At 53.7% G+C, this 10,377-nt stretch overlaps 1 protein-coding gene across 10 annotated transcripts in view; it reads left to right on the top strand.

The window, feature by feature from the left end:
• Nucleotides 1-10,377, top strand: part of ABLIM3 (actin binding LIM protein family member 3) — a 103,881-nt gene that overhangs the window by 53,337 nt on the left and 40,167 nt on the right. For 8 of the 10 annotated variants that reach the window (XM_019534927.1, XM_019534925.1, XM_019534931.1 and 5 more), the window contains exons 3-4: nucleotides 1,471-1,611; nucleotides 8,317-8,500. In XM_019534927.1, coding sequence (XP_019390472.1) covers nucleotides 1,471-1,611; nucleotides 8,317-8,500 — 325 coding nt within the window. Of the gene's footprint in view, nucleotides 1-1,470; nucleotides 1,612-8,316; nucleotides 8,501-10,377 lie in introns of those variants that run through there. The other 2 variants (XM_019534926.1, XM_019534935.1) reach the window with 2 other exon arrangements.

The following is a 10,377-nucleotide window of genomic DNA, read 5'->3' as shown; positions in this document are numbered from 1 at the left end:
AAGGCTGGATGAGTATCTAGCTGGGGTAATGTAGGCCCAGCACTCTTTCCTGCTTATGCAGGGGGTCGGACTCGATGATCTGTTGAGGTCCCTTCCGACCCTAGCATCTATGAATCTATGAATCAGGGTCAGCACTGAGAACTTGGGGAAAGGAGGCTTCTCTGGTGTGTGAAGCATGAGGATGCTATTCATGGCTGAGCTAGATGTTTAGCAGGCACCTTGGCTAACTCCACAGCTGGGAAGCAGATGCAGGCCCTGCCAGAGTGAGGTTAGTGCTTGGACTAGGGTGCATTTTCTCAGGCAGCGCCTCCAATTCGGAGGTCTTGGGAGCAGATGTGTGTGAGCTGTCTAGCCCTTGCCTGGCTGTGGCAGTGAATATAGCAGGAGAGAAAAAGAGATGGGAAGGGTCATGGAGAAGGCTTCAGCAGGCCTGTAGCTTTCATGCAACGTCGTGTCTCAGAGAACCAGAGACCTCCTGGCCGTAGGTGGCGGAAGGCCGGAGCTAATGGGGCTTTGCACCCCTCCCTCAACTGGGCTGGCAACAGCAGCCCCAGCACCATGCCCAGCGCCCCCGCCATGTGCTCCTCCACCGCTGCACGCACAGTACCAGTGTGCACAGGCCCCAGAACAGCCCTGCGGGAGGGAGGGGCAGGATCAGGTGGGTGCACTGCCTAGCCCCCCCCAGATAATATTTTCTAGTGCCACTTATGCTCCTGGCACTGACAGGCACCTCCACCCACCTGTGAGGATGAGGGTGGCTAAGTCTGGTGGAACCGCACATGGCCCCTTGTGTTCCCTTCTCCCCATGGTCTCTCCTTTTCCTGAGCTTCCAGGCCTATGGTGTTATTGAACTTATCTGGAGCAGTAAATTCGTGTAACCAGATGGCTCACCCAGGGCAGAGACAAGACTCAATGTCCAGTCCCAGTTATCACTGTCCCCCTCTATGTGTGTGCTCCCAGGGAAGCCAGCGTGTGGCTCACAAACCACTGTGCTTACCCCCAATGTGGGCATATCTTACCGTTGCTGGGTGCAACCAGTCGTTTACTTGAAATGGGCAGTGTAAAACTAGGGCAGAGTCTGGCTCCCAGGAATGATGACAGGGAGTATTACTCTGTCCACATCTAGATCCTTTCACCCTGGGACCACACAGAGTTTATTGGGTCGGTCACGTTATTCCCATTATACAGATGGGGAAACAGAGGCCCCAGTGGGAAGTTGTTTGCCCCAGCTCATGCACTGCATCAGGCAGGTTGGACATCTCCCAGCCCTCTGCCCTGCTCAGACAGGCTGCCTCTAATGGCAGGCTTGTCTGAGGCTTGTGGTAGATTTGCAGAAAGGGGCTTGCTGAAGGGTTTCACCATTATAGTTGCTGTTCACCCAGCTTGGCACTGGGCTGTTGATTCACCGCATGCCAGGCAGTGCTTTCCTGAAGATAACAAACCTGGTGTTTTTTCTCTCCTTCTCCCCAGCAGTTCCCTATCAACAAAACCCCTATAGCTCCAGGAGTGGCTCCACCGTCATCCAGTGCTACCGCTGTGGGGACACATGCAAAGGAGAGGTGGTGCGTGTCCAGAGCAACCACTTCCACATCAGGTGCTTCACATGCCAAGGTAGGAGCTTGGAGCATTTGGTGTCCCTGTTCAAGCTGTTCTGCTGACCTCAGAGCAGGACCAGAAGCCAAAATGCCAGGGTAAGTCAGCCCTGTTGAGACCCAGTGAAGCCTATATGTGTTCACATGGGTTGGCTGATCCTGTTTCTGTGTATGGGTTTAATGTCCACACAAGGGAGCAGCCAGGCTTGGTATGGGAAGGTGACAAGCCAGTTTTGCCCCTTCCTGATGCTGAGATGCACACCTGCTAGCATGGTCCTGGCATCTCTACTCAACTCTTCCAGTGCATCTGAATCCCCACCCCCGCACAGACCTCTCGCTGTTCTAATCCTGGATCTGGCCCCTGCCCGCTCTCTGTCCCATGTCCATGAGCTACAGACACCTACGTGCATTCCAGTGAAGTGTCTCTGCTTTGGTGCAGTGCAGGCAGTGCCTCAATCCTCTTACCCTCAGAGATAGGGGAGAAAGGAAGAGCTGTTCTGAGCTGCTGCCCCCAGGCTTCCCTTCAGGGGAACTGGCCTCAGCTGAGATAAAGCAGGGAGAAAAGAGGGGAGAGGCCTGGAGCTGCATGTGATGGGGTCTTCAGCTAGCAACTGACTTAATTCCTGGGTAATGAAGTCAAGTGATAGGAAGCAAGGATGAAATCAAGGCACTCCAGGATGCCATGTACTGCAGCTTGGACTAACCTCCCTCCGGGGACTCCTGGGCTATGGTGCTTTTGAACTGGAGGTGCTTTCACACACCCTGATCAAAGCAGATGCCCGGTACGCATCCAGCTCCACCTGGGCCACGTGCTGCTGCTGGGCTTCAGAGGCCCTTTGAATGCATTTCATAAGGCAAAGGCACACAAATGCCAAGCTGGGCAGTGAAGCCCAATGCCCCTCACAGAGGAGCAGTCTGATCCCATCTGTGGTTGTGGAGCCTCCTGTGCCTTTACAGCTGAGGGAAGTAAATGGGTAATTGTGGTAATTCATTAATTTTACAAGACCCATCAACCTAAAGGAATATGGGCTTCCCTCTGCCTCAGCCATGGGATGCATTCAGGGAATGAGGCGAGATGCAGATGATTTGTGTTGGCAGCTCCTGTGATGTGCTTATTGATCTGCTAGGAACTGTGCTGAGACCCTGAGTCCCTGAACGTAGGACCACCAAGGACCTGACACATGGCACGACTTCAGAGCTAACCCCCTGGAAGTGGCAGTCCCGTGCCCCCCCCTGCACCTTATAACGACCACCACCACTGCTCGCCTCCAAAACACCCCAGCCTTTGTGCTCCCCCTGGGCTGTTTGCAGTAGGCACTGAGAGTAGCAAGGACCACTCTGTCTCTTGTTGGACCCTGCGAATGAAAGCAGGGGGAGCAGAGCTGAGAAGCCGTTAAAACTAATGGCCCAGAACAGATGTTTAAGGGCTCCTTAGTACATTTATTAAAATAGCCGCTCTTATGTGGACCAATCTATACCCTGTAAAGCACAGAATTGCTAGGGCTTATTAAAGGCCCCTGCTCCTCCCAGTTCCCATCACTTCATGCTAACCAGGGCATAAATCACCCTCAGCTTGGCCTCTTTTTAGCTACTTCTCACCCAGGGAGAAGTTAGATTTACCCTCAGGTTCCCCTCAGGTGGGGAAGTCTTGCTCCAGGGCTCTCCCGGTCCCTCCTACAATTAGAAACCACCCTTCACCCCAACATGTACTGTCAGTGCTTGTACACATGACGGAGTTAGTCCTCAGAGTTTTATTCTATGCCCCCTAAATTGAAACAGTGGGTTTTTCACTGAAACCCACGGTTTCAATTATTCCATTATGTTATAGTGATGTCCCTGATTCTTTTTTTGTTGCTGTTGGAGCCAGAGCCTGCCCACAGTCGGGGAGGGGTGAGCGGCTGGCAGGTTGAATGGCCCCTGAGCTGCGGGGAACCCCGGTCCTTCCCTCCAAACTGGGGCAGCACCCAGCCTACTAGCAGCCCACCTCAGTGGCCCTGGGGGTTGCCACTGTTGTGGAGAGAAGGACTGGGGCCCCATACAGCTCAGGAGCCACTCAGCCCACCTGCAGCAGCTCAACCCTTGGCTGTGGGTAGCTTCTGGCTCCGATTTAAATAAAAAAAAAAAAAAAAAAAAGGATCAAGCCCTCACTAACGTAGGCACTTGTAGACATGACACCATTATCACGTACACATGATGAAAATGTCACTTTCTGTAGCTTAATGGCATCACACTCTACATATGCAAGAGTTTTGGGGGGTTTAAATTAATTTAAATTAATTTGCATTATTGCAAACTAAACTACATCCCAATGTACTTTAGTTTGCAACATTGCAAATTGCAATGATGCAGCTATCAGCTCACCCCCCAGCTGCAAGATGTCTCACCCCTCAGCTCAGCCCCCAGCTGCTGGTGTCTCAGGACACCAGCACAGCCTGCCTCCTGCCACCTGCCCACACTGCCCCAGGGGCAAGCTGGGTGTGCTGGCAGCCAGAGAAGGTGGCAGGGATGGTGCATGGGGCGTTGGAAGCCCAGGCAGGCTTGACTAAGTGTTGGATCAGGTGCCTTTGAGCTGGGGCAGCACCTGGACAGCTAGCAGCCAGCCCATGTGGCCCTGCACCCCCTGTACCATCCCTGCCACCTTCTCCAGCTGCCAGCACACCCAGCTGCCCTTCTGCCACCTTTCTGTGCTGCCCCAGGGGCAAGCCAGCCCATTGCTGGGTGACTCCAGGCATCCTGCTGGCTACAGGAATCCGCTGAAGGCAGAAGCAGTGCGGGGCCCGATCCTCTTTTTTTCTGGCAGAGCCTGCCTGCCTCTTCCCCGGCTGGAGGGTGAGCTGCCAGTGGGCCAAGCAGCCCCTGAGCTGTGGGAAGCCGTGGGCCTTCCCTCCATGGTGGCCTGGGCAGGCTGCTAGCAGGCTGGGTGCTGTCCGAACTCAGGGTTGAGGAAGAATTGGATCAGGTTGGGTAGTGCCTCCGAGCTGGGGCAGCACCTGGCCCACTAGCAGGCCAACCTGGGCAGCCCCAGGGAGTGCCACAACCACAAAGGGAAGGATGGGGCCCCCCCCTGCAGCTCTGGGGCCATTCAGCTCACCAGCAGCACACCCCCCAGCGGCGGGCAGGCTCTGGCTCTGACAGAAAAAAAAGGGAATAGACCCCTTGCTGTAATGTGACGGAAAAATTGAAATGGCGGGTTTCAGTTAAAAACCCACCGTTTCAATTAGGGGACATAAAATAAAACCCTGAGGTCTAAACCCCATTGTGTATACAAGCACCCCATCCTCATGTAGTTTAGTTTGCAATGATGCAAATTCCTCTAAAACCCTCCATACTGGCGCATGTGTAATGTGTGATGGCTTTAAGCCACACAAATGATATTTTCATCACATGAACATCGTGACAGCTGTCACGTGTACAAGTGCCCTCTGTGCCTACGTTATCTCTTGCAGTCATGTATGCACGCACGCGTGTACAAACATGGGGAGCTCACGTATGCATGTTCCCACACACACGCTGGTTCCAGCCCAGCGCTCTCAATGCTGGTCTACAGGTGCACAGAGGGTGGCTGGAGAAACCCCTCCCCCCGCTACGGTATCTGCCAGGAGCAGAAAACTCTTCCTCCAGACAAAGAGCTCAGACTGTCTCCAGCTTCAAAGGGGATACGGAGCCACCAGGGGGGAGCTTGGCAGTGTTCTCCGTCTCATTTCAAAGTGAAAGGGAATAAATAATGAGAGGAAATCCTCCTTCCTCACCTTCCCCCAGCTCCCATTCCAGCCTGTCTCTTCCTCCCCCTGAAGACTTCCCCCAACCCCCTCCCTCCTCTCCACCCTGAGCACTTGACAGCCATTGCTGAACGCTGTCGCTGATAATGTAGTTCAAGTTGCTGGTGCAAAGAGGGCTGAAGCCTGCTTGTGATGTTCTTGCCTCTGCACCATGGCAGAAGCCTCTCTGTCCATCTGTCCTCGTCATGGTGGTATCTAGTCTCTGGAGAATCCAGCAAGAGGAATGAGGAGGCGGTTTCTTTTGTTCTGCCCAAGGGCTCTTTGCCAGCGAAGCAGCAGTGCTGGCTGCTTCGAGTCCCCTCCTCTCACTATGGGCCACTGCCAGCCCCGCCAGGAGAAGGAGGGCATTGCCAAAGGCTGCTACATGTGGGAGGTGGGAGATGGGGAGTGGAGCCAAGTGGCTGGAGGCATTTCGGCAGAAGCTTGTAGGGGAGGGGAGTTCCTGGCAGGGCAGAGGAGACACCCCCTCCCATCCCAGGCTGGCAGGGCACTGAGCTGCTTAGTTTCAGCACCATCTCAAGGGCTGCTGAATTTCTGAGGCCCTCCAAAGGAGTCTGCCATTCACATCCAGCCGCTCTAAGTGCCCCCAGCCTCACTGAGTGCAGGCTGGACTCCTGTTGTGTTGTAACAGTTGGAGCAAGAAAGTTAAACTCATTCAATCCCACAGGCTAGATAAATGGTGCGGGGCTGGTCCCAAAGGCCAGATTAGGCCCATGGACTCCCCATGCCCCACATGCTAGACCCAGCACCCACTCCAGTTGGTCCAGGATGCAAGCTGCGTGCAGCGCCTACTTTGGTGCATCTGGGACTACACCATACACGGCATCTGCTCCAGCCAGTCCAGACCTATGGTGCATGCATCCCGGACTGGCCAGAGTGGGTGCTGCATGTGATGTAATCCTGGACCAGCTGTGGGCACCGGAAGCAGCATGTGGGGGAGGTCCCATACTGTCCCCATGTGGGTGCTTCATGCATGTCGGTCCTGGAGTGGGTACTGCATGCATGTGTCCAGGGCCCTGCATGCAGGGATGGTCCAGCATGTGCCACATGTGGTCAGCTCAAGACCAGGGCCTGAACTAACCCACAAGATGGATCTTTGACACACCTGGATTAGAGCATGATAATGAGGTGCAGGCGTTGCCATAGCTGAGAAGATAATGGGAAGACGAGAGCTTCTAGTCACTCATCTCAAAGTCCTTCATCTTCAGTTCAGCAATTTAAATTCAGACCCAGTTCAGTAGCAGCTTCCTGGTATCACCATCATATGGTCAGGCTGTAGCCTGTGTAAACTGTGTTTGGTGACTCCCTGTCTGTAGCACACAAGCCAGCATCGTGGCCACCTTGTTAGCCCAGGTAGAGAGGCCAAGCAGTCAGGGCTGAACCACTGCTTCAGGCCAGTGTGAGATGACTTGAAATCAGGCTCATCTCTGTCCAAGAAGGCAGTTTTCCTGAACCACTTCACAGGAGAACTGCCCTTCTGGCGTGGTTCAGTATCCGCCGAGGTGCAGCAGCAGCTTTAAACCCAGTTTAAGGAAATGGGAGTCTCCTCCCTTGCTTGCTCCGAGGGCCTTATGGCTAAGAGCAAGCAAAACTCAGGGGCATCCAAACCCCAAGCCTCTAGGCTTGGGCCTGCAAGTAGGATGCCTGCCAAAGGTTTCGGAAACGTCTGAAACCCCAGGTGCAGGTGCAGGATGTTTGCTGGTGGTAGACCCACTTATGGTTCTGGACACTTGGATTTGCAATTAGTTTTGGCTAATTTGGTCTTGGATACAAATTAAATAAAAAATAATAATCTGCATGGCATGTGCTGTACCAGCATGTGGAGTCTAGCTGCTACCCACCTTTCCAAACCTGGCACGGTAGCTTGCCCACCTCCTGGTTGGCTTGCGCCCTAAAGCCACTGGGAATCTCTTATGGTAACATGGCAGCTTTCCTAGTCTGCAGGAAGAGGCTGTCGTTCCTAAGTCCTAGAAGAGAGATGGGGAGGGGGCATTAATGGGTCTGTGTGGTGGAAGCTTGCATGGCTTCCACCCTGGAAAAGCCTAGCTCTAGCAATATGACGAGGCCTTCAGTTTCCTGAGCATGGAAGGAATTTATTTGCCTTTCCTAATTTTTTGAAGGCAAAATGTGTGGAGCGAGGTGGAGCAGATCTCTCTCCAGGTGTCGTGGGTCTGGTGGGGATAGTTCAAGCTCCCACACTGGCCCAGCTCATGTCCGTTCCCACCAGGCTGCGCTGCCTTAGCGCTCTGCAGGCTAGAAGGGTGCGGCGTACCGGCAGTTCCCCTCGCGGCCCTGGAATTTCCTCTCAGCAGTGCCCAGCCCTCCCAAATCCTGGAGCTCCATCCTGGACCTTGCCAGTGACCCAACAGTGACATCTTGTGGGGCTGAAGGAGGTGCCAGTGGCCCTGCAGTTGTTACTGCTGCAGGGCTGGCTGGCTGTGGAGTGGAAGAAGCCAGCTGCAATATCAGCAGTAGCTAAGCAAGATTCCCACCCCCAAGGCTCTTGGTCAGGTCCTTGGAAGAATCGTATTGAGAAACAACTGCTAAGGGATCCTTTTACCTACAACCCACCTGTGTATCCTAGGGCACAGCTGGTGAGCTGTGTAGAGAAATCCAGCCCAGCTGGCTTTGATGAGCAAAGTGCCTTCATGCTTATTCTCTGCGGCTTAGTGCCAAGCTCCCATGTGCCTAGGTGAGGGTTGCAACCCACACACCTTTTGTGCTGGTGCAATTGGGATGCAACAAGCACTAGCAAACTCCCAGAACATTTCTGAGTTGCTTTGACTATGCCAGCATTGCTGGACTCCTCAGTCAATTTGCCTCGACCCAGGAAGGTCTCCCTGGACTGCCCCTTTTAGACATTCATGGAGGAAGCATGTCCAGCTTGGAACAGTGCCAGGCAGGCTGACTCTTCTCCTTCATGGGTATGTTTTCTCCCTGTCCAGTGTGCGGCTGTGACCTTGCCCAGTCAGGCTTCTTCTTCAAGAACCAAGAGTACATCTGCACCCATGACTACCAGCAGCTCTACGGGACTCGGTGCGACAGCTGCGGGGACTTCATCACTGGAGAGGTCATCTCTGCCCTGGGCAGGACCTACCACCCCAAGTGCTTTGTGTGCACCACATGCAGGTGAGTTGCAGGTGTGACTGCCTCATGCTTACTCTGGACATGGGGAAGGCACCAGCTTTGGAGCAAAAAATTTTGTACTGCCCTAATGAGTGCTTTAGGTGTAGTAAAATGTGCTCTTCCCACCCAGGATGCTGGAGCAAGGTGTGAGGGCCTCAGGTATAAATTCATTGGTCTTTATCTCCTCACCACACTCCTAAATCTGGCATGCTAATAAACATGTCTTCCAGTTCCTGCTTTTATGGAAGTCCCAGGGAGGCACTGAAGTAAATTAGAGCTTCCAGTCCTATCTTGCCTTACTGGTGAAAGTGGGTTTGCCCCCTGGTTTTGCATAATGCACAACAGTAAATCAAAGCTATCCACCCCTAACAAGGACAGGGCTGAAGTGGGGGGAGACCTGCAGGGCTGGAGTGAGGGGCATCAAGAGATCGAGGGGGTGGGGGGCAGAATGGAGCAGCTGAGGGCTGCAGCTCAGGATGAGATGCAGGGCATCTTGTGTGGGAGAAGCTTATCCAGACCCTCATGCTCAGAGATGTTGCACATAAATGTGTTTGTGAGAGACAGGGAGGAAAATGAGCAGGGAAAGCCTGCTCCTGAGTAGACAGGATGCTAAGATTTTTACAACCCTGGGTCTTTGGGAGCCAGCCTGTGTGTGGGAGGGAGTGAGCTGACTTGCCGCAGTATTCCCTGTTCACAGTGGCTGTGATTTAGTGCTCAGGCACATCAGCTGGATGAAGAGCACATTGGAAACAAGGAGGGCTAATGGTGGATGGGGTAAATGTCACATGCTGAGTCACTGGTGGCTAGTGTGAACACGGGGAGCTGTTAGACCAGAAGTTCAAGGGTTACTAGTGTCACAACAATCTGTCTGCTTGGGATGAACTCTCGGATCCACCAGCACATCTCTCAGTAATGCTGGAGGGGACAGCTCTATTATTTTGCCATTCAAAATGTTGTGAGTTAATTAAGGGATTGCTAATGAGCAGAATGGATGGAACCAGCCACTTAGATATCCTCTTGGTCTTATTCCTTCCTGACTCATATGCCTCTACCCCTGCTCTCCCAGTTCGGGGACCCCCGCCACAGCCCAGCTGCAGGGTTGATCTGCAGCCCACCCACAACTCTTTCAACTCTGGGCCTCCTTTGAGCAGAGCTGCTCTGAAGAGGGTGAGGGGGCTGGGACACAGGCGCCTTTCTAAGAACACAGGCTGAGGACCCCTCAGACTCACCATTTATTGAAACCAGCAGGACCTCCATGTTTTATTTTGTGGTGGGGCCTGGACACAGCATGAATCCAAACGGGCTCTCTCTTACCTTATCCCTTCAACTGAGGCACCCGTTTATGTGCCAAAGAAGGGTCACAGCTGAGCTTGCCATTATTCACATTCTCCCCTGGTAACAGCTGTGGGCGCTGAATCCAGACAACAAGAAACTAGCTCTCCTGAACCATCAGAAACAAGGCTAGCACAGGGTAGCCACTCCCCAGGGATTGGAGTACTGGCAGCAGGACTAGGCAGGGGCCAGTGCCCCAGGCTGTGAGCAAGCCTGGCTTAGCAGCATGGAGAAGGGAATTTGACATATGCTGAAGAAAAACCAGCTAGAAGACGCTGCTTCTGGGCTCCTGCATGCACACATACAGTCTGTGAGGATACGGAAAGGAGGTGCCCTCCAGGTGTGGGCCACACCCCATGCCTTTCAGGGCAGGTAGTTACCCTGGGTCTGTGGCTGCCTCTGGGTAGAAAGCTGCTGGGCTCTGTGTGCTGGTATCCAAGCAGCACTGCTCACTCTGTCGCACAGCTTGGTATGCTCCCTGCCACCCCGGCAAAGGAGCACAACAGAGATGGCCACCATGACTGCATATGTCAGTGCATGTGTGGTCT

This window comes from Crocodylus porosus, unplaced genomic scaffold (genome assembly GCF_001723895.1).
Source record: "Crocodylus porosus isolate Cpor-Errol unplaced genomic scaffold, CroPor_comp1, whole genome shotgun sequence".
Taxonomy (NCBI): Eukaryota; Metazoa; Chordata; order Crocodylia; family Crocodylidae; genus Crocodylus; species Crocodylus porosus.
This window is presented reverse-complemented; position numbering and strand designations above follow the sequence as displayed.